The sequence below is a fragment of the Canis lupus genome, chromosome 6 (assembly GCF_011100685.1).
Source record: "Canis lupus familiaris isolate Mischka breed German Shepherd chromosome 6, alternate assembly UU_Cfam_GSD_1.0, whole genome shotgun sequence".
NCBI lineage: Eukaryota > Metazoa > Chordata > Mammalia > Carnivora > Canidae > Canis > Canis lupus.
The window spans coordinates 12053326-12077379 of record NC_049227.1 but is presented as its reverse complement, the minus strand read 5'-3'; the positions used below and the strand labels follow the sequence as shown (position 1 = coordinate 12077379).

The window sequence follows — 24054 nt, the reverse complement described above, 5'->3', positions numbered from 1 at the left end:
TGCCAAGACTGGAGCCTATCTCTGTGTTTTCTTCTGCATCCACACTGGTAGTGAATAGAAAAGAGCCACATCTCACCTGGTCAAGGGGAGAGATTTCCAGCCAGAGATTACCCAATATATCAGTTACTATAGGAGTACAGTGGACATTACCCATGGCTTTTGATTTGTGATCTTGACATAATAGATAGGCTTGTGGTTTTTCTCCAGGGAGGAATCCTCTGTGTGGGTCTTGTGGGAGGCAATGCCTGTATCCCACTATAGATGCTGAAGGAGCCAGTTATTCTTATTCCCCTGGCAGCTGGGAAGTGTGCCCCTGACCCAAGCCCATCCTATCACATGCTTCTACCTGGGACTTTGAATCTTCAGGGGATGATGCAAGTACAGAGGGTCTATTGAGAAACCACTTCTGACAGCAGCAGCAGCAGCAGCAGCAGAGGTTGGTCATCCTAACTGGAAAGTTCCTGGCAGGGATGGGGGTGGGGTGGGCAGAAGAACCTTGGCTATGTCTCCACTGCCCAGCCCACTGTGATCTTGCTCTTGGGGAACTCATGTTCTTGCTGCTTTTCTGCTCAGCCATTCTCAGCATGCGGCTTCCATCCTTGAAGTGACTTGTCTCAAGATGGCAGCTGACCTCTACCCATCACATCTGCATTCCACATACAAGAAAAGAAAGATCAAAGAGCAAAAAGGTATACCTCCCAGCCAAAACAGGCCCTTTTAAAGAACTTTTTTGGAAGCCCCACATAATTATCTTTTCCTTACATTTAATTGTCCATTTCTGTCTACAGAGGAGGCTGGGAAATGTCACTGGGGGCACATTGGCACCCCCAGGAGTACAGAGATTTTTCTTAGAGCAAAAGAATGGAAAAATGGATATAGACTAGACAACTGGGGAGAGTAAAGAAAACAAAGTTAAGGGGAGGTAATAAAAATGATATCAATCTGGGCAAGATAGCACATCAGGTTTGTATTCAATATTCTCCTTGTTTCCATCACATAGCAATGAAAGATAAAATTTGTCAATAATCAAAAAGATAGAGCCAGGATCAAATTGCAATGTAAACATCTCTTTGGATCGAAAATAAGCAGAAGAAATGTGAGTGGTGAGAGAAAAGGCCTCATGGGTTCTAGGTTTGGAAGTGAGCAGGAGGTGCTGGGGGCTCAGCTCTGGGGAGAAAAAACACTGTTAAAGCTCCTGGTGAGAAAAGGACCTGAAGCAGGTTCATGGAGGTGAAACAGAGCTGAGAACAAGGGCTGCCCACTTGCTGTTGGGGACTGGGGATTATAGGGAGCTGGGGACCTAGGGAGGTGGGCAAAGGGGACTGGGAGCCAGCTTCCTGACCAGGAATCCAGTCCAGTTGCATGCTGCCTCCTTCCATGGGTCTGCAACATGACTGGTTTCCTCCCGGAGCGGGGTCTCAGAGCACTGGTTACTGTGGAGGTAACCAACAACCGCTGGACTTCTGGACAGGGGGAGAGAGAGAATGAAACCCAAACACTGCCCAGAAAAACGAACAAATAAAAACCTTCCTATTCAAAATGAGCCTGCCTGCAAAGTAAGTTTCCAAAATATGAAGGAATCTCATGCCAAGAAAAGCAGTCAAGAAATTTACCAAATCAAAGCATGATACAGATTAAGCTTTATGGAACACTATGGTAAGAACCTAAATAAGTATGCTCAGGGTAGTAAGATATACAGACATAATTTCAAAATTAAAAAAAAAGCAAAAATTGCAGAGAGCCTCATAGTGGCCTCTGTGGGCACCAGTTATGGGAAGTGGCATCCATATTCAGTCTGGGTCTCAACGTGGAAACAAGATCCTGGTCTGTTCTTGCCTCAGTTCTTGTCTGAAGGGAATTTACTTTATTCATGGCTCCACTATTTCCTACATCCCAAATCTTCCTCTTTCTTGGTCAATTCTTTCATTTTGTGATTTGCCTCCTAAGAACGGTTAAAGGATGGTAAATTTTCTGAATTCTTACACATCTAAAAATATCATTTGTCCTCATAACTTGAACAGCTTGGCTGGATATAGAATTCTAGCTGGAAAATGTTTTCCTTAGGAGGAAAAAAATCAACCTAGTAGCATTGAGCACCCAGGCACCAAATTGTGGTCCCTAAATATCATTTTCCACTAAGGGAATCCTCACTCCTTGGAGAATTGGGTGGCTAATAGGTTTTGGGTAGGAAATTTCCAAGGTAAACCTGAGATATCTTGTGTTACCAGAAACTATGGAAGCTATAAACTTGGTCTGGGTGAGGATGTTTCACAGCCACAGCTCCAGAAATACCTGAGCCAAGGCCATGAGGTTTTTTTTTTTTTTAATAACCTATTTACATGTTTGAAAGAAATAGAAAAATGCAAGCCATTCACCTCTGTAAAATTAAGAACAAAGCAAAGACTAAAGCAACTGTTGATGTCCCCTGTTGGCGAGGCCATAGACCACTAGCACTTTCTCACTGCACTTGGAGAATATGCTATTGGACTGGAGTTACCCTTTCCAGTGGCAATTTAGCTATATCCAAAATTTTAAATATCTATGCCTTTTGACCCAGCAACATCACCTCTAGTACCTTTTCTCATTTAAACAGGTAAGTAAAAATCTACATAACTGCATAGAAATATGTACAAGAACCTACATTGCAGCACTGTTTGTGAGGATCTAGAAACAACCAAATATCCATTATTGGAGGAGGAGAAGTTACATAAATTATGGTACATCTACAAAATGAAATGCTACGATGGAGCAGTTAAAATGAGTGAGGTAGTTCTGTCCAGGAGAAAAGAATGTCCTAATATATTATTGTTAAATGAAAAAAGCAAGTTGCAAAGGAACATGTAAATTATGTCCACAGTGGTGAAACATTTCCATGTATGTGGAAGAAACATGTTCCTACACCTCCTGCAGCAATTCTGATGTCCCACAGCGGGATGTGGTATGAGTCTGGGGGGGTAAGTGTGCACATAACACATATTTTGCATTGTTGGAATTTTTACAACTAGCATGTATCTTATAATTAGGAAAAAATAATGAACAAGGATCATAAAGCTTTATTTAATAAATATAACCAAAAAATTCAAAATACTTTATTCCATATATAGCCAATTAGAGAGAAAAAAAGAGAAGGAGGTGTCTGAAGAGATCAAATGAAAGGGTCAGGAGAAAGGTAGGAAGTTGGGGAAATGCAAGCACTAGAGAAACAGGGAAATAACAAAGGTAGGTGGAGGCCAGAGGGGTGCTCAGAGCCTCACGGCTCTGAAGTACCACCTTCCATGGGTCACATCTCATGGGGTCTTCTATTCCTTGGCAGTGATAAAGATGCTAAACTGACACTTGGGGAATCAATCGGGGACTCCAGAAATTTAAAAGTCCTCCCAAAACCAGAAGGGCTGTCTGCTGCTTTTCTGACCATCAGGATTGCTGCACCCACCCCCTTCCCTAAATAAAAAAGAATTTGGCCAGACATATGTAAGCTCTATCAGGGAATAATTTACCTTTTCTGAATAGACCTTAAGATCCTCAAGGCCATCATTTTTTTTTAACCAGGTCTTAACATCCATCTGCCCACTCAAAGCCTTTTTAAAAATTTTAACTGAAATGCTGGTTTCTATTCTAATGCCTTCAAATCATATCTGAGAGTTTACTTCATAGTTCATATTTTCCAAATCCATTGGGAAAGAATGGGAGGTCAGATCTGATTATGGGATGTGGGGATATCATGTGGTGAGAAGGTGGTCAATAAATCAGTTCAAAGGAAGGTATTTGAGGGTGCTAGGGAGATGCATTTTGCCCTGACACAGAGCAGATTAGCCTGGCTAAACCTATGAAGTGTTGAGGCCTCTGAGGAAACGTCTATGACTCAGCACATGTCTGGACCCCCAGGAAGGGCACCTGGTCCCTCTCCTCTGACCATGGGAAGACTGGAGAAAACAATCCTAAGCCTAAGAAGGTCCCGAGATAGGTGTATTACAGAGTACGTGGCAATGTGGGGTGCCCGCTGGGGACACGCAGAAAGACTTGGTAGACACAGGTAGCAGGAACCAAAGCTCATCTTGGGCTGACTCCAGACAGGCCAATTCTAGTTTCAGAAAGGAGAAACTCCTAAAAAAGAAACAAGTTGGGTTTTTGTTTGTTTGTTTGTTTTCCCAGAAAAAAAGGCCTGAGACCTTGCAGAGCCTCCCTGAGGGCATTGAGGAGCGCCAACAACATGGAATCCAGTCAGAAAGCTCATTTCTCCACTCTTTATTAAAGCTAGGTCCTCCTGCTGACGGCTCCAGGCCAGGGCAGAAGCAACTGGGGCCCAGGAGGGGCATCGCAGGTATGCACTCGAAGGGGTGCACAAGGAGGGATGAGCGCAGAGCCAAACCTCAGCCATGCAGGGCTACACCACCTTGCCCTTGGCCCCTGAGGTTCCTGTCCCACAGGGAGAGGAAAGAAACTGAGGACAGGAAAGGCATCGTCCAGCATTGCTAATGCCCCCTGGGACCCTTGCCCTCCTCAGGACCCCAACCCACCCCGCCAGGTGAATTCTTACCACCACCATCCACACCCCCTTCCCACCCACCAACTACTGTGCCTCCTACCCCGCCCCCAGCCCCAGCAGCCTGGCTGTAGGCTCTCAGGCCCCGAGGCCATGTCTACACTAAAACAGAAGAAACTAGGTCTAAAAGGGAATGCAGTTGCTTCAAAATCTGTTTTCTGGCCCCACTCACAGTGGCCCAAAAGGCATTAAAGAGGGAGGGACCTCATGGGAGCCATACTTCAGCTGCCTGCCCAGTGGCTCCCCATGGCCCAGCCCGGGGAGTGGGGAGGTGGGGTGCCCACCAGGTGTGGGGCTTGCATAGCTGGGTGCCTGGCTGGTCAAGGAGCCACAGGCTCAAGTCCCACACCCCCAGAGGTGGACTGCCACTGCACAGACTGCCCACCCTGTGACGTGGGGTTCTAAACAGAAACACTACTTGCTTCTAGCATAGAATAATGACAGAAGCAGAGTTAAAGGGACCTGCAGACGTCATAGAGCCCTAACCCCAGAGGGATGTGAGAAATGATCCTGCTGCTGACCTGTCACTTGACAACTGGTTATTAAATCTAAACAAGCACTGGGCTCAGAGGGCAGGGCTCCATGTGTCCACCTGTTCCAGGGCAGGTGGCACCTGGGCAGGTGAATGCTGGAGCCATGGCCGCAGCAGCCAGCCAGGCGCCCCCAAGGGTCTCTGAGTGTGCCACCTCCAGCTGCCAGAGGCGACAGTATCGAAGGACTCAAAGGGGGAGGCGGAGACCAAAACCTGCCCAGCAGAACTAGTGCCTGGCTGATCCAGGTGCTCAAGTGGGGTGAGAGTGAGTGACCCTCCCCCAGAATAAGGCTTCAAACTCCCTCAGGACCCTGCGAACACCTGCAACCCATCCGCCTGGGGCCACAAATTTGGTTTCTGGCTGTTCCTCCTCCCCCCAGATTCTTCAGGCCATACAAGAGATGGAAATAAATATGCACAGTAGACGGAATAAAAGCTTCCCAGTTGCATCTCTGTCCCCCCTGGGGAGGGAGGAACATCGTCCTCCGGAAACCCATAAAAGGCTTCCCCTAGCCCCGCACAGTCCTTAAAACTTCTGGGACACACTCGAATGACCAGAAGGTCCCTGAAGTTTCTCACTGAGGAATGGGAAGAAGTCGTCAGCCAGACCCACGGGAGGAGCCGGATGCTCTGCTCTCGACCACCCCACCCTCCCCTTGACGCAAGGGCTTCCCCTCCCTCGCTGTACAACCCACTTACAAACTCATTAGCCACGGGCCCCCCCAGGCCACCGCAATCGGAATCCGAGTGAAATAAATAACATCGCCTGCCATCCCTACCGCTTGGCTCGCAGTCTTGGTCGAGGTGGCCGCCCCCTGCCCTCGCCTCCTCCGCGCGCGGTCCTCCTTTCCCCACGCGCCCCCTGCACGGCCGGACGAGCTTGGCGGCCGGGTTTCCTGGGGCCGGGCAGAGGGGCGCCCGAGGCCGGGGGGGTGCGGTGCACCGGGGGCTGAGGGGAAGGCACCGCACCAGGACTGGGGCCCTCAGCACCCCGAGGCCAGAGGAGCAAGGGGCCGGCGGCCCAGCGGGCTGCACCTCCGTCGGCCTCGGGCCATCACAGGATGCTCTCCTCGTAGGCGCCCGAGGGCCCCGCGAAGGTGGCCGTGGCCTCCGAGCCGAAGCTCGTTCCGCCCGCGAACTCCAGCAGGGTGCTGCCGCGCTCCCCGGGCCCGCTGCCCGCGCCCGGCGGCCCCTTGGCGGGCGCCTCGGCTTTGGACGCAGGGGCCGCTGGCGCCGTGCCGGGCGCGCCGGCCGCGCTGCGGTGCGTCTTCATGTGGGTGAGCAGGTGTGAGCTCTGCGAGAAGCGGCGGCCGCAATTGGCGCAGGCGTAGGGCCGCTCGCCCGTGTGCGTGCGCTGGTGCGTGACGAGCACCGAGCGCTGCGAGAAGCGCTTGCCGCACTCGGGGCACGGGAAGGGCCGCTCGCCCGTGTGGCCGCGCCGGTGCTTGGCCAAGTTGGAGCGCTGCGCGAAGCCGCGGCCGCAGTCCGTGCAGCGGAAGGGCTTCTCGCCCGTGTGCGTGCGCCGATGCCGCTTGAAGTCCGAGCTGTGGCCGAAGCCCTTGCCGCAGTCGGGGCAGCGGTGCGGCTTCTCCTCGGCGTGCGCCCACTGGTGCCGCGTCAGCGCCGCGCTCTGCCCAAAGCGGCGGCCGCACTCGCCGCACGCGTAGGGCCGCTCGCCCGTGTGTGCGCGCCCGTGCGCGGTCAGGTGCGCGCGCCGGCTGAAGCCCGCGCCGCACACGCCGCACACGAAGGGCTTCTCGCCCGTGTGGCCCCGCACGTGCGCCGCCAGGTGTGAGCCGCGGGCGAAGCGCGCGCCGCACTCGGGGCACGGGAAGGGCCGCTCGCCGGTGTGCGTGCGGCGGTGGCGCGCCAGGTGTGAGCCGTACACGAAGCTCTTGCCGCAGTCCGCGCAGCGGTGCGGCCGCTCGCCCGCGTGGTAGCGCTGGTGCTTGGCCAGCGCCGCGCGGCGCCCGAACGTCTTGCCGCAGTCGGAGCAGATCCACGGGCTCTCCTCCTCCGCCAGCGCGGCGGGTGCCGGCTCGGCCAGCAGCCCCCCGACGGCCGGCGCGAACGCGCGCAGCCCACCGCCGCCCCCGCCCCCCGGCCCGCCGCCGCCGAAAGGGTCGCAGGTCAGCCCTGCGCCCTCCACCAGGGCCAGCCGGCTCCCCAGGGGTCCCGACAGGGGGCGCCCGTCGGCCTGCAGCCGCTCCCCAAAGTCCGGGAGGCCCAGGATTGGGAAGCCGTCCGGGTGGAGCCAGGACTTGGGGTGCACGGGAAAGTGGAAGCCGAGGGGGTGCGAAGAGGGTCCTTCGCCCTCCCCCAGGCCATTGCCCAGCTCGAGGAACCGCCTGTCCGGCTCGGGGTCCTCCTTGCTCCCGGGGGTGGGCCCCACCGCCACTGCCTCCTCTCTCGCCTCGACCTCGACCTCTCCGTCCGCCTCGCCAGCCTCCGCCTCCTCTGGCCCCTCCGGCCCGGCCTCGGCCTCGGCCTCGGCCTCCTCGGGCCCTGCCGCGGCTACTGTGTCGCAAAGCTCCCGCCGAGGGCCGTCGCTGCCCGCCTCCGCGCACCCGCCTCCGCGCCGGTGGCGCTGAAAGTCGGCGCGCAGGCGGAAGGCCTGGCCGCAGTCAGGGCAACAGTGCGGCCGGTCAGCCGTATGCACCGCCTGGTGCCGCGCGAGCGCCGAGCTCTGGCTGAAGCTGCGGCCGCAGTGCGGGCACGGGTAGGGCCGCTCGCCCGTGTGCGTGCGCTGGTGTGTGACCAGGTAGGAGCGGCGTCCGAAGCCCGCACCGCAGAAGGCGCAGCGGTAGGGCCGCTCGCCCGTGTGGATGCGCCGGTGCGTGACCAGGTGCGACTTGTAGACGAAGCGCTTGCCGCAGTCCGGGCACGGGAAGGGCTTCTCTCCCGTGTGCGTGCGCTGGTGGATGGCCAGGTGTGAGCGGTACACGAAGCCCTTGCCGCACTCATCACAGCCGAAGGGCTTGACGGCGGCATGGTAGCGCTGGTGCTTGGCCAGCCGGGACCGGTGCGGGAACACTTTGCCACACACGTCGCACGTGGTCTCGGGCCGCCCCACCGGAGCAGCCACGGTGGTAGGGAACGCCCAGGGTGCCAGCAGGTTTGCACCAGGCTCTCGGCCAGACAGGAAGGGCTTCGCCTCCGACCCCTGGGCCAGGCCCCCGAGGCCCCCGGGGTCTGGACCCCACCCCTCCGGAGTCTGCGCTGAATCAGAGTCATCGGGGCCCCATGTCCCAGGAACGTCCCCCACGCCGTAGGCAGCTGACCAGAGCCCCGGGGGCTCGTTCTCTTCCTCTGCCACCTCTGCCAGGAAGTCCTCGTCCTCCTCCTCCTCGTGGTCTTCTAGGTCATCGGTCCAGAACCAGGCCCCTGAAGGCAACAAAGGAAAGCCAGAAGGGAGAGGTGAGAGGAAGCTGAGGCAGCCCCTTGCAGGCTCCTCCCCAGAGAAATCACAGCTTGAGTGGGACCCTAAGCACCCCTAGCACTGAGCCTCCATCCTGTCTGGGGACAGGGTGCCTCTCCATTCCACCAAGGGAGAGGCTGTGTGCGTTCCAGGGCACGGGGAACAGTAAAGCCACTGCCTCCCCCAGTTACTGGGAACTCTGTGGAGGGGAGAAATATGCACGTGGGTGTCCCTCCTAGGGGAGGCTGAGATTATTTCTTGGCCTGTCCTCAAATCGCATCAACTAATTAATCCATCTTCCAGATCTCCAAGGCCTGCCATGCTGCTGAGGAACAGCAAGCTCTACAAAGTTGGTGACCTTGCCTATAGCTTCCTGGGAGACCAGGGTCTAAGCCCATTACAGGAGTCCTGTAGCCAGAAAAACAGATCCCTGAGCTGTTTTCCCCAAATCCCCTTGTCTTCCAGAGAACTCCACCCACCCCTGCCACTCCCCACCACCGCCCCTGGCCTGCTTGGCCCAAGGCAAGCAAGGCTCTGGTGCCAGCACAGCCCTGGGACCCTGCAGCTGAGGACCTGCCTTTGTAAGCATTTGGGCTTTGCTCAGCATCCCCTCCACTCTCAGAGCAGAACCTGAAAAGGCTGCCTTGAGCCAAGGAGACCTAGAGGGGCCATGAGCCGTAGCTCTCTGCTCATCCTAACAGCCTCCAGCAAGCACAGCCCAAGTTTTCCTGCTAGGCCACTCCAAACCTTGACTTCTTCGTAGCAGCCGTGCATTTGGGAAATAGCCCCAAGCTGGCTAACACTGGGGGAACTGCAAGTACCTTGCCATCACAGAAGACCAAGGACATCTGCTCCCCAAAGCCCTGTTGTTCTCTACCTCATCTGCCAAACTGCACCCTGACCTCTCACTTTAGTGCAGAGTGTGGACATGGAGTCAGGCCTGGAGGGTTTTCTCTTTTATAAGATGGAGTGCTGACATGCCTGCCATCACACCTGGGAAGGAACTGATGTTTATGGAGCAGGCACAAGAAACAGAGGGGGTAAACCGCCTGAGCCATGGTGGCCCCAGGTATTCCAAAGCACCTGTGCACCTACTTCCTCAGGTACACTCTGCCCCAGGTGTGTCCACAGTGGTGGCACACCATGGTGTAGCCCACCTCAGAATCCTAGTTTCTGGAAGGTTCAAGCTCTGAGGGTAGGAAGCCCCTCTTCTACCCCATGTGGGCCCACCACCAAACTGTGGCCAGTGTCAGGCATCACCTGGCTGGGTGAGTCTGGATCACTGAGTCTTGCCCCCAAGGGAAGGTCGGGCCCCAGGAGGGCTGCCCATTCTGGCTCAGCCCTTGTCCTGTATTCTGTATGGCACTCTACACATACGGTGATATGGTCATATGGGAAAATAGCACAGCTTGGGGTGAAATAAAGCCAGACACACAACTGTTCTGGCATGATTTCAGCTGTAAAAGAAAAAAGAAATGCATCATTTAAAGGGATACAGAAATGGGTTATTTTATTTTTTCATAATTGCAATACTTTCAAGTTTTCTACAGTTAGTATTACAATGTTATAATAAAAATGAGCTTTAAAATAAGAGACCAAAGTTTCCTGAACTAAGCTCAGTTTACCTCCATCTGCCACTCAGAGCCATGAGTGGGTGATGGGACGTGGGTGGCCCTTTGAAGACCTCAGAAGAGGCTGGAGCACCCTGATGAGACGGGGTGGTGGAGGGACAGGCAGTTCAGCTGGGAATTCCTTCTATGAGTCTCAAAAGGAATTTGCTACAAGACTCAGGTGAGGGTCTTGTGTAATTAGAATCAGAGGCCCCCCTAAGGCAGGGGGACTTCAAAATGAGGAACAAGGTCAATGTCTTAGTGGGGTTTGTGTGCACCTCAGCACCTAGCCAGGGTGAGCACCCACTGGACACAGAGCAGACATGCAGGTCAAATGAAGGCCCACCAAAATGCAACCTCAGCCACTCAGAACTGGGAAGGGTGTACCTGGCTCCAGTGACTCACCCAGAACAACTCTTCCTCGCAATTTGGGAGCAGCAGAAAGCCCCCCACACACCCCAGGAAAGGTGAGCCTTGTCCTGCTTCCACTTCAAGCTGCTGAACCACCAGCTCTCCAGAGGGAGCGACCATGGGAGGGACCTCCAGAGCTGCTACAGCTGCTTATCCAAGCCTGAGAAAACACTAACCACATGGCAAAGTGCTGGACAGCACCACTGACACCAAGCGAAGGACAGTAAGAGCAGCCATGACCTGGGGCAGAGCTGGCTGCACCCCAAGATCTCCGGAGACAGCAGGGCCACTGAAGGTGATACAGAGGAAGACGAGCGTGCCCTGAGGCCAGGGTCTATTCCCTTGTCCTTCTATCACCAAAGTGGGCCAGGGTCTGGAGGCTGGGCCCTGGAGTAGGGGTGTCCAGTGGAAGGGTCACTCCAGGCTGCAACGGGGACCCCGTTCCCAGGGAGTCTGCTAGAATCCAAGTGAGCACTTACCAGGTCTACTTGTGAGACAAGAGCCAGGGCAGAGAAAATGCTTTTACAAGATGGGTGAGAGGGTATTTTGTTACAGTGGCCCATAAGGTCAAACACAGTTGCTTCTTCCAGAACCCACAGGAGTAGGGTAGAAAAGAGGACTCTGGGAAGTGAGAGCTGCTGTTTCATCTCCCTGAGACATTTGCTCCCAAGGACTATGACCCTGGGTGATGATTAGCTAGGCTGGAACCAGTGCTCTGAGGCCCAATAACAATCCCAGAGGCTGACCAGTGGCCTTGTCAGGAGAGCCCCCAGGGCACCTCCAGTAGGTGCCCTACCCAGGCACTAATCAAAGGGCCTTGGAGAAGATAAACGCCCCCAAACCACATGCCTGGTGCACCTCCATCTCTGAGCTGCTCCGCACAACCATCTCTGAGCTGCTCAGCACAACCAACACAAAGCTCTGAGACCCATGCCATTGTTTCTATGACTCCTGCCCCCGAACCACCTCTGCCCCTGTCCAGGAACCCAGAGGCCTGTCCCAGGCCCAACCTGACCCAGGCCCTATGGAGAGTCAGCTGTGGGTTTGCTCTGACCAAATCCATGTCTGTGGGAGCCTGTGAGTGAAGTCAACACCTGCTCCTGACTTCTCCATCCAGACCCAGGGACTTGAGGTGGGCTTAAGGAGAGCCCCCTACCTAGGGTCAGTTACAAGAGGGGGACTTGGACACAGGCTGGTGAGCCCAAAGCTGCAGGTGGGCTCCTTTCTCCAGCTAGTCAGCTGCCCCTTCTTCCCACTGGGCAAGAATCTGGTGACTAGGGCTATACTCAAGTGTGGGGGAGATGGCAACTCCTGACAGGGCCAGGCTTCTGTACTGGAATCTGTCCTCCCAGGAGGACAGGGCCCACATCCCCATCACTGGAAATGACCTCTCTGGCCTCAGTATCCTCATTTGTACCATGAATATCATACCAAGGGCCAGTTATTAACAGGAGCCTGAGGCCTAGCTCTTCTTCACATGGAGTGTTTCCTGGTTCTTTCCACCTGCCTACACCAAGTGCAGGGGTCTGAGGCAAGACAGAACCCAAGTACCTTATTCCTGGCTTATAAAAAAGGGGGATACAGGGACATCTAAGACCTGCTCAGGGGGTGGCAAAGGAAGGGAAGACCCACACTAAGGACTAACCTCCCCTGACCCCAGTTCTCCTGTGGGCAGACAAGCCCAGCCCAGAGGCTCAGCCCAGGTGCTCAGGTGCCCAGCTCAGGTGCTCAGCCCAGGTACTCAGCCCAGGTGCTCAAGGGCTATGTGAGGTAGGGACTACATGCAGGCTGGTGCCAGGCCTGAGCTTCCACTCCACAGCTGTTCCTGACTTCCTCCTCTCCAAAACCACAGATTGTGTTCACTGACCATGGGATTCTTTCACCTTGGTGTTCTCTTACTGCTTTTATCTCTATCCTTTCCCAGGTCATCTTTAAGCAGATGTAATCCTGCATGCTATATTTCTCTGCCATCCTTCACTTTCACATGAGGGGCAAGAATAGTAGCCAAGGAGGGCGATCAGCTGCTGGCCTGCTGGGTGCCAGGCCCACGCTGGAGACAGCACAGGGGTGGACAATATACAGTGCCAGCTCTTATAGTGTCTGCCGGAGGCGGCAGACAGGAAATGAGGAAGCAAATATCTGGGCAGGACCATTTCAGACAGCACTGTTTGCTGTAAATCCGGGGGGACATCCTGGAGTGATGCAGGAGGGGGTGCTCCCAAAGTCTGTATACTCAGAGACCATGGGGCTTGAATGGAGTCCTAAGAGCTGAGCCAGCCACACAAAAGGCACTCTCGACAGGGGAACAGTAGGCAAAACACCCCTGAGGCAGGCAAGAGCTTGAAGAGAAAGGTGGTCTGTGGGCCTGACGAGCTAAGAGTTCATGAGATGAGCTTGGGGGGAGCGGCAGGCCTCAAGGCCAGAGAAGGGCCCAGATGCTTTGCCAAGTACACAGGGAAGCTGCTGGAGGGAAAGGCAGAGGCAGCTTGGGTGGGAACATCTGTGGCCACATGCTTGATGGCCTTATGGAAGCCTGGGACAGGGTGAGGCAAGGGAGGCCGAGTCACAAGTACTACTGAGGCATGCAGTTAGGCCCACTCAGGGTCCAAGGATGCTGCAAGGGGGGCCAGGGGTAGGAGAAGCAGTGCCATTTCAGTTTCAGACTCGCTTTGAAAAATCCATCAGATAAGTGAGTGGAGATGTCAAGCAGATGGACAGGCAGACAAGTTGAGGGCTGGAGAAAGAAGCTGAGGATGGGCAGTGTAAATGTATGTGGTACTGAAAGCTCCGGCCCCAGTCACTGAGAGAGAACAGAGAGGACACAGTACTGTCCTGGTCTCGTAAACAAGCAAAGGTAGGTGAAGAAGCACCCAGGAAGGCAGCTCAGAAACCAGGACCATGTGGGGTCCCGAGGGCCTAAAAGGTCCATCTCCGAGAGCAGAAAGACACAACAAAGACACAAGGCCAGACTGCCAGGCCTGGGTGGTGGTAGCATCCTCAGAAGGTGTGGTCAGCCGGTAGGCAGGCTATTCTCCAGCCGTGATTCCTGCTCCGGTGCAGACGTGGACAGGAAATGGGGTCCTGCCAGGGGCTCCCACAAAGACAGGGTGCTGCTATCTATGCCCTAAGCCAGGTGAGGAGAAAAGCGTAGGAAAGGGAGTGGGGTCAGAAGAGGTGAGGAGGGGATCCCTGGGTGGCTCAGCGGTTTAGCGCCTGCCTTTGGCCCAGGGCGCGATCCTGAAGTCCTGGGATCGAGTCCTGCATCAGGACTCGGATGCTCCCGGCATGGAGCCTGCTTCTCCCTCCTCCTGTGTCTCTGCCTCTCCCTCGCTATATCTATAATCAATCAATCAATCAATCAATCAATCTTTAAAAAAAGAGGTGAGCTGGAGGTGGTGGCCCTGGTCTGGGAGCCGGAGCGTGGAGCCAGAAGGCAGAGCAGGAGCCTTCAAACCAGCGTGGCGCAGGGCATGGGGCACCTGAGTAGGCAAATCTGGCCAGAGTCCAAATCTTTTGGCCCACTTTTTCAAGAAGCACAAGGAGGAATACATTTCTGTTTTGCCATACTACAATTGAGAAATCCAGAAACTCCGTCAGGCTCTGAACAGTCAGCATCCATCTCGCTCAGACCCAGCAATTCATTCTCAATGGACTTGGCCACACAGAAATGAGAACAGGGAGAAAAGGGAAGGGAGACCATTTAGCAAACAGACCATAGTTATAGTTAAGAAAAGCCTTAGATGGGACACCTGGGTAGCTGAGTCAGTTAACTGGCTGGCCCTTGATTTCAGCATAGGTCATGGTCTCAGGGTCCTGGGATCGAGCCCCGAGTTCAGGCTCCATGCTCTGCAGGAAGTCAGCCTTTAGCATTCTTTCTCTATCTCTCCCTCTCCCACTGCCCCTCGCCCTACTCACACACATGCTTGCATATGCTCTCTCTCACTGTCTCAAAAATAAATAAAAATGGCCTTAGATGAATTTGCCCCACTGCAGCTGACCCAACCCTGGCAACTGTACCCCTTCCCAGCAGACAGGGACATATCTAAGATTATGCCTGCACCCACCTTGGGCTCCCTGTGCAGCAGGGGTGGAGACAGGGGGAACTTTGAGCCCAGTGACTAGCCAGGGGAAGAGAAGGGCACTGGCCCAGCTAGCCAGCCTCCTTGGGGTACTGCCAAACTCCAGCCAGGTTCACAGGTCACGTCATGAGAACCACCCATGCTGAAGCCTGCAAAAGGCTGTAACCCAGGAGCCTCCAAGAAGCATGGAGAACGGGGGCACATCTAGCCCAAATGATGAGACTGATCAAGGCAGGCCTGTGGCCCCTTTATCTGCAGGTGGCTTTTCTGAGATGTGTCCATAAACAGGGTCCACCTCCCACTGAGACCCCCTGTGAAATATCACCTCTGTCCCAGACTCATCCTGGAAGTGGCTATGATGGTCTTGCCAGCCACAGCCCACCCACCTCTGAAGCCCAGGAAAGATTCCGAGAGAGGGCTCAGCAGACCATGGAGACCCAGGGCAAGAAGGACATTCTGCAACCCCATGGAAAGTGAACCCTGGGGCTGAGCCCACCTCGGTCAAGCCACTTAGACACCACTTTCAAGTCCATTTCCTCATCTGCGAGGTATACTGGCCACCTCTTCCCTGCCACTGCGCAGGGTCGTTGTGAGGAGACAGAGTAAATGAAACAATACTCCGAAGAGTACACACAAAGGCCTAGCAACATTGTCTGTGCTTTTCTGTATTTGTATTGTCTATGAGTTGCTCTGAGTCTCTCCAGGCATGTGATGGGCATGAGCCATCCACTGTCTCTCACTAGGGTGAGGTCACTCCAGCCCGAAGGCAGACACACTGGTAGGGAAAGAGCCTCCACAGACTTCTCTGAAACACCGAGCCTCACTCACAGACCTCCTGAAGAGCCTCCACTGAACCAGTCCTGCATCCTCAGTTTGGAAGTTATGGATTTAGTTCAAATTCTTCTCCATGTGAGTAAAGTGAAGCTCAGAAAGTTGAAAGAACAGAGCCAGAGCCATGTTGGCAGTCTCCAGAGGAATTTGCCACCCTGAACACTTCCTGTATACATCCCTCCAAAATCTCCTTTCTGGAAGGTACAGAGCTGCCCACCCAGGCCAGCAGCTTGCCTCCAAGACCCTTCGCTCAGAAATAGCTAAATGGGTAGAAAAGCTACAGGACCAGCTCGAGTGTGGGAACCTGAAAGGTGAGCACCAGCCCTCTTGGAGAGTCTGCCCATCTCCTGCACTTGGTCCCTCCGAGTCAAACACTGAACTGGCCCTCACTTACCAAAAAAAGAAAACAAAAAAACCAAAAACAATGAGAGGCTCCAAGGCAAAGACAGGGACATTTTCAAAGGTTCTTAAGAGGGACCCATAGATTCTCTAAGGATTCCCCAGCCTTGGACTTCCACGGGCTAGAATCAAGAGAAGCCAACCCACAAAGGCAGAGGTTAGACCATGGCCATCTCCCTGTCTCCACATGGCCCACTCCACATCCCAGACCACCAGCACCAAGGCTATGGCAGAGAGCTCAGGTCAGGCCAAAGTCTGGCAAAGCTCTGAGGAGCTCTGTCAGCAGAAACCCCACAAGATTCCATGTCCTACTCACCTGTGTAGACGCCAGTGACAATGTCTCCTTCCTCAGGACGGGGGCTATCTGGGACCCAGGGTTCCTCTCCTTGCTCCAGCCGGAAGATCAGATCTGGCTTGGGGATTGGGTATCCTGGCCACAAGAGAAACACAGACAGCTGCAGGGCCACTCTGGGCAGGCCCTGCCCTCACCCCACAGAGTGCCATCCCCAACATGGCAACCAGCTCCTCACTTTCTCTCCCCTCTTCTCCATCCTTCTAAGGACCAGCCCTCCTACCTCCCGGCCTCCACCCTGGGGGAAATCCCACATTCATGAATCTGGAGCTTTGTCCCAATACCTGCAGCTCTCCTGCTGAGCCCCTCCACACCTTCGTCTCCTCTATCATCTGACTCCTCACCCCCGGTGGCCTCTAAGGGAGTATACAGCACAGAGACCAGCACCAGACTGGCAGCTCCCAGAACACATCCACCTGGCTTACAGCACTTATGGGCCACCGTGGAGACCCCAGAACACAGCCCCATCCAGAAGACAGGTAGTCCCTAGGACTTCCCCTAAGAGGTGGGCTGGCTCCAGGACCTCCCGCTCCTAGATCCTGGGGCTTCAGAAGCCACTCTCCCAAACAGCTAGGCTGCCGGCAGCCATCACACCAGGAAGCTTCCCTGCTTACCCAAGGACACCAGGATCCCATAGTTTTCCTGCATGACATCCTTGTAAAGGTCTCGCTGGTCTGTATCCAGCCTTTCCCATTCCTCTAATGAGAAGTACACAGCCACATCTTCAAAGGTTACCAGCCCCTGGAAAACAAAGCGCCCTGGCCACTGCCCTGAGCTGCCCTAGGAGAGAGGCAGGGGAGCCCCTATAAAATGAGCAACAGAAAATCTCTTCAAGAAGAGAGCTGACCATGGTCCTGTAACAGGGATGCAGCCTGACATCCCATCACTGACAGGCCTGCACAGGCCCAACAGTACGGAAGGTGTCTGATCCTTGCTGTGGCCTTAGAAGGCAAGGAACCCACTTCCACTCAGGGATTAGGAACCCAAGCTCAGAGGCAGCGAATGCCCAGCTCGTGGGGGGCAGAGCCAAGACTCATGCTGAGGTCAGGAGACCATGAGGCTCAAGCCCAAGGCTCTGCGAGGGAGGCTGTATCCTCCCCTTCTACATCATCATCCAGCTTAAGCCAGTAGTCATATCAGCAGTGTGAGGGCCCACACCCGGGTGAGGACATGGCATCAGCTACGCTGACTCGGGGCACTGGTGCCCAATCTAACTGGGCTCAGCAGGAAACCAGAGCCCAGACAGGTGACAGGCACTTGAGGTCAGGGGACGCAGCCCAGCCCTGGGGGAGAGCCAGGCCTTTGAAGGAACTACACACAATGCAGCCCAGTGAGTGGCAGTCAACATCATCAAGACATGATGGCCTGGGAAGTGTTGGGCCCCAGGAAAATGGAACCACATGCCAAGGGCTTGCTTCCCACTTGCTTCTTGCCACCTCGTCCTTGCTCCCAGCCTAAGCTCAACCTGAGGACCACAGGGTCCACAGTGCCTCAGCTTTGCCAACAGGGGTCTCTAGGACAGTAGGTACCAAGCCCCCTCTCAGGAAACCCTCCCTGGTTAACTGAGCTCCAAACAAGAGAGCAGCTCACCTGAGATCCAGCTGTCAGAGAATCGTCATCCTCTTCCTCTTCCTCCTCTTCCTCGTCTTCCTCTTCTTCCTCCTCCTCCTCATCCTCTAGGTCCTCATCCCTAGGTGTGGCTGGACCCCGGGCGGCCTGCAAGGCTGAGGAGAAGATCTCTGAGGGGCCCGCTTTCATGGTCACCTCTGCTGGGACAGCAAGCAGGGTCAGGAGCTCCTGGGTCCTGATGCTCCAGCTCCAAGCATGTCGGGCCCAAGAGCTCTCCCGCCTGCCCTCCCAAGCCCCCACAGTCGCCCCCAGGAGCCAGTTCCTTTTCTTACCCTCTTCCTGAAGAACTGGGGACTTGGCATCACTGCCACGGCTTAGACGCTCCTGGGTCCCCAACATCAGACTCTGCTCCTCTGCCACCGCGTCCTCCACGTCCTCGTCCTCCTCCAACTCCACCTCAACCTGATCCACGTGCCCTGCCCGCCCCCCCTCCTCCTCTTCCTCCACCACCTCCTTGTCCTCCCCTTCTTCCACCATGATCTCTTCTTCCTCCTCCTCCTCTATCTCCACCTCTTCCCCCTTTTCTTCTTCCTCTTCTTCCTCCTGAGCAGGGCCACATTCCAACCCATCCTCTGCCTTCGCCAGCTGCGTGGCTGGTGAGTCTGGAGTCACACGCGGGGCTGCCATCTTCCCCGGAGGACAGCCTCAGCTCGGCCTGAAACACAGTCGGGTGGCAGTGATGAGCCACCTACGGCACACTCACTCGAGTTGCTCCTAGAGCCTCACACCGCCCTGACGGAGGCAGGATTTATCTCCCCCACTAGACAGTAACGGCACCAGAGTTGAAGAAGGACTGGGGCTCTTTCCACGATCGCACGTGGCACAACTGGGACACTCTGTACCCCGAAAAACCACAGAGCCCCTCTCCATGACCCCATTATGTGGCCTCAACTCTTTCTTGCCAGCAATTATGTGCTGGGTATGAACGGTGGTGCTTTCTTGAAGTAAATCAGGGATTTAGCCCAGGTCTTGATCCTCAGGGGCCATGAAGAACAGGGAGTCCAGGCAACACGGCCAAGAGTGGCCCACTTTTGCCTGAATGGGGTGAGTGCAGCCTGGGAGGAACAGCTAAACCAGCTCTCAATGCCCACACTGTGCCGGCAGGGCTATGGGAGGAGAGGCCTGGGCATGCGCAGGGGTGCAAGGAAAGACCAGCAGGTCAGGCTCCTTCCTGCCAGAGGCGGCATATGTGTTACCCTCTGCACCTCCCTTGCCCCTTGCTCTGTACAGAGCATCTGAAAAAATTTCAGTGGATCACAGAGATTTGGTTCATCACTGGACCAGCAAAGACGATCTAAAATATCCTGTGACATCTCTTCAAATTTAAGGATCAGATGATCCCAGGAGAGAACCATCATAACCCCAGTGGCTTATAGGGTCCTACGCACCCCAACATCACAGCTGGCTCAGCCCAAGTGCTCTGGAGAGACACAGCCATGCTGCCCCACGGCCCAGACCAAGGGTGGTAGACTTGATGGACAGCAGGCTACAGGTCCAGGGGCCACTCCTCCCTCCTGGGCACACACCCTTTACCAGCCCAGTGGAGGCCCAAGGGCAAGACAGAGTCAGAATTTTGATAAGTCAATTTCCATGGCTTCTTTTTGAATGAAAGCTTAAAAATGAGCCCATCACCCAGCACCAACCCCATCAGCACCTAAGACCTAAATAGGGCTATTTCCAAAGAGCTTCAAGCCCACTGCAAACACAGCAACCCCAAAATCTTGGGATGAGGGTATGAATGCCAGAAGGATACTGCAATGTCAGGCCACATGGGACAGCTGGGCCCACCCATACCTCAACCAGCTCTACCGGTAGACATCTGCCACAGAACCCCTACAATGGGACAGGGGCCCCCACATAAAGACGCACAGGGTCATGAGAATGGCTCAGAACCCTGGGAACCTATGAGAAACCTGCTCTGTGAATAGCTCTTATTCCACAACTCATCGCTTTTCTATTAAAAAGGCAACACACACTCATTTTCTGAAGCGCTCTAAGCTGCTGCTTTAAATCCACACTTAAACAGCTAGGGAATGTGGAGCATTCATTAAGGCCTCCCAGTACACCAAGGCCCCGGTCCAGGGGGTGGAATGCACGGGCACCCCGAAGCTACCTCTGTCCCGCTCCTCATTCTCCCCTCTATCTGACTAGATTGCAGATTTACCGTTCCTGAATCCAAGGTCACAGGGGAAGAGCTATGCCTTGGTGGGCCACCCCAAAGCCAGTGCTGTTGGTCTCCATAGCTCTTCAGGCTTGTAAAGGCGCCGAGGTGTAGACAGACATGTGTGCCATATGCTACTCAAGCCACCGCCAAGAAGATGCAGCCCTACCCAGCACTCAGGGCATTGAGAATGCACAGCAAACGTTTCCTAACCTCCACCCACCTGAGGACCCACAGAAGGCTTTCATCACCCAGGCCTCAGGCTGCAAATCCTGGCTGAACCCAAATACCACACCAAGCCCAGCAGAGCTGCCTCCTGCCTGGTCACCATCCAGAGCAGACTCCCATAGGCCAGTCTGCTGTATCCAAGGACCCACTTACTAAAGAAGAAAACCCTAGGGCTTTGGAATAAAGTGGCCCCCTGCTGGTCCCACCTCTGGACCTTTGCCCATGACATTCCTTTTCCCTAGAACTTGCTTTTCCTCTTCACTGATCCTCTGGAGGGAGTCTCCTGGGCCCCATTTCATACAGTTCCATGAGCTCTGCCCTCACAGCACCTCATTTTTATATATTTTTGGAACTGCTTACTGCCTGTCTCCCCAAGTACATGATCAGTTGCAGGAAGACGGAAGGTCCCTTTGTTCACCTCCGAATCCTCCTCGTGCCAGACACAGAGCAAACACTCAAATATTTATTAAGGAAGTGACTCTAAAGTCTGTAATCAATGTGATGAATATGAGCTTTTAAAAACTCAGGGGTGCCTGGTTGGCTTAGTCAGTAAGGCACATGACTCTTGATCTCCTGGTTGTGAGTTCAAGCCCCACATTGGGTGTAGAGCTCATTAAAAACAAAACATCTCAGTATTCTGGCTGCACTGGCACATTTCAGAATAGACTGACCACTCTTCAGGGTTCTTCAAGATGGAACCCACTCCAGAAGCACTAAGAATCTCTGCCTTTGAAGAAGCTGTGGCCTGAAGTCCCTTCTCCCCAAAAATGTACCTGCTGGTAACCAGAGAAGGGAAGGGGTTGGCACTCACCCTGCAGATGCAACCATGGCCTAGCACAGCCAGACACCCCCACATGCCTCAACCCAGAATCGAGAACAGAATCATCCTGGAAAACAGACTTCAGTAACTCAGGCACCAGGTTCCTTCTGCATCATCAGGCAGCTGCATGCTGGGCACACTCCCCCAGACCCTCATGCTTTCCTTTCTTCCCATCCTGTCAGCCTACGGACACTCACTCTGCCCAGTTCCAGGCATCCAATTCCAGGTCAGAAGTCACAGAGGGTCAAGTAAGCAGCCTCATGAACATAAACCCCCACATCATCCCAGACCCTTCTTTCCACCTGGGCCATGCATCCTAGGATACAGCACTGCAGACACTTGGAGCTGAGGATGACAAGGCACCCTCCATGGAGAGAAGGGAGAATGACAAGAATGAAAAAAGTAGCAAAGTTTGGAAACTGTTAGAAACTCTCCACAAAAGTCCCCAGGTCAAGGAACCTACATAGAGAAGGAGAAATGTGTGGGTGCACATGTATCTAGGTCCCTTCCCTCCCTCTCGGTGACTGACCTCACCACACCCCTGTTATTCAACGCCTTCCAGGTTTTTGTCTTCTCCAAGAACCCTTCCTTCCTTGACTACTAGGATCCTCACTGTGTGTCCGTGGATTGGGCTCCCCTACTTCCCAGGATCTGCTCCTGGTGCATCTGTATGCATGCAGCCATCCCAGTTCCCCCAGGCCAGCCCCTCACCATGCTGGCCAGCTCCCCAGACCTGCCAACACTTGTTGAACCAGACGGAGCACCAAAGTCTCCCCACACAGGTGCAACTAGGAGTCTGATCCTCCCGCCCACCTCGCCTTCTCCCTACCCACCTCGTCCTCCACCGAAGACCCACCCCTTTCCCACCTCTGTGGCCGCATGGGGCAGCCCAGACCCTGCCCAACCCCAGGGATGGGCTCCCCTACCCGACGCCCAGCAGTAGCCGACGGCACAGCAGCCCACCCGGGCCTCCATCTGCAGAGAGGGAGGACCCAGACGAGGCCCCCAAGGTCACTGAGCAAGCTCACGGGGCGCCCAGCCAAGCCACTTCCATCCCTCCAGGGGGCTTATCGGGCTGGGGCCGCGCGAAGAGGCCGCGGCGCTGACAGCCCCTCCTGGATGGGTGTGTCCCCGGGGGCGGCCACGGCCCAACCCCCGCCCCTCGGGCCTAGCCGGCGGCGGGCAGCTCCGGAAGACTCGCGCGTGTCCTCCGCAGCCCGCCGGCCCCGCGCTGCCGGCCTCCACCCGCCCCGGGGGTCGGGCCCGCCCCCATCGCGCCGGCCGGGGCGAGGAGCCGTGCGCCGCGCCGGCCGTGGGCGCGGCCTCCCAAGGCCCTGCCCGCGCTCCGCTCCAGCCCCGCCAGGCCCAGGCCCGGCCCCTCCGGCCCCGCGGCCTCCCCGCGGCCTCCCGCGGCCTCCCGCGCCGGCGTGGAGCGGCCGCCCGACCCGACCCCGCGCCCCGCGCCCGGCCGCCCGCACCTGCCGCCCACTCACCGCGCGCGCGCCGGGCCGGCCGAGCCGCCGCCGGACGCCGGGGCCGGGCCGGGCCTGCGCGCCCCGCGCTACACAAAGTGACGGCCCCGGAGCTGCGCGGCGGCGGCGCGTGGGCACCGGAAGTGCCGCCGCCGGGCCCCGCCCCGCCCGCGCCCACGGGGGGCCACTTCCGGTCACGCGGGGTCGAGCGCGACTCCCAGAGGGGGCGTGCGTGGCGCGAGAGGAAGCGCCCCGAGAGGAGCGCGAGTGAGGGAGGGCGCTGTGGGTCCTGGGTCTCGGCCTGCCCGACCCGAGATCCCAACTCCACCCCTGGACGCCCCAGCACCCGGTGTCCCAACCCGAGACCCAGACTCCAGGGCACCCCAGCGCCCTCTTCCCCTAACCCGAGACTCCAGCCCACCCCGGGAGCCCTAGCGCCCCCTACCCCGACCCCCGATCCCGACTCCCTCCGTGGACACCGCAGCGCCCCTGTCTCGGCCAAGACCCCGACTCTACCCCTGGACGCACCAGTGCCCCCAGCTCCGAGACCCTGGCCCCAACCCCTGGACACCCCATCTCTGCCCGCCCCCTGGAGTCACCACGTGAGATCCCTCAGCTCTCAGCCTACCCTCTCCCGGGCCCAGTCGGGATTCCTGATCGAACCAAGATTCAGGGAGTGCCTACTGAGTGCCAGATCATTGCAGCTAGGCCCACCCCGCCTTGGCACCCTCTCCACGTCCTGAGGCAGTGGAGGTAGGTGATGAGCTGTGGAGGGACCTGGTAGAGACATCCATACAATCTAAGTGCCATGACTCCACAAGGCCCCGGGCGATCCCTTGCAGGTGATGGGCAAGTGGGACTGTAGCAGGTGGGCCAGGTGTCCAATGCTCACTGGCCCTGCTTGCAGGGACACCAGTGCCTGCAAGACCAGTGCCGCTAACTGTGAGGGTTTTACCCAGAACGATGAGGACTGAGGGGCGGTGGGCTGGAGCAGCCTCTGAATGCATTAGGGCCTCGGATTAGAACTTCACCTGGATGGACATGTAATCGGGACAAAGCAGAGGGCCACCTTTGGGAATGGAAGGGTCCTCCAAGCAGAGGGAGATACAGGTGGTCAGTGGCTGTAGGAGCTGTGAGGTGAGGCTGTTGGACTCAGGGTCCACCTGCCGCCCTCCCCAAAACCTGTCTGCATCCACTCCCAGGGGACACAGCTGGGTCTGAGGGTGAGCTCTTGAATTCAACAGAGGTCCAGGCCCTTTTCAGCCTGCCTGCAAACCCTAGTCAGGAATGGTGCAGGCCTGCACCTTCCCTAGCTCCCACCCCACAGGTACTATTATTCTGAAACTTTCTGTAATGTCCCCCAGCCTTGGACTCTTGGGACAGAGCAGCAACTTGACCAGGCTTAAGCCAGGTTTAAACCTGCCTGAAATAACAGCTTCTCCCCTCCAAAACCTCAGCCCATGGCTGGTGAGCTTCTCAGGCCTACAGAAGAGTCAAACCTGTGTCCTGCAGAGGGGTACAGCCGCCCCTCCCCTCCCCTCCCCTCTCCCCAAGCCTCACCTCCTCCAG

General features: G+C 56.0%; 1 protein-coding gene across 2 annotated transcripts; it reads right to left on the bottom strand.

The window, feature by feature from the left end:
- Window positions 1–3035: 3035 nt before the first annotated feature.
- ZNF316 (zinc finger protein 316) lies at window positions 3036–22551 on the bottom strand. 2 transcript variants are annotated; one of them, XM_038539496.1, is made up of 6 exons: window positions 22507–22551; window positions 18077–18459; window positions 17766–17899; window positions 16790–16916; window positions 16140–16253; window positions 3036–8459 (listed from the first exon to the last, which is right to left on the bottom strand). In XM_038539496.1, the coding sequence occupies exons 2-6, from the start codon at window positions 18429–18431 to the stop codon at window positions 6130–6132; spliced, it is 3060 nt and encodes a 1019-aa protein (XP_038395424.1). In that variant the 5' UTR covers window positions 18432–18459; window positions 22507–22551; the 3' UTR covers window positions 3036–6129. The 2 variants fall into 2 exon arrangements, with proteins under 2 accessions (XP_038395424.1, XP_038395425.1); XM_038539497.1 differs by lacking the exon at window positions 22507–22551 and adding an exon at window positions 21940–22178.
- Window positions 22552–24054: the final 1503 nt, after the last annotated feature.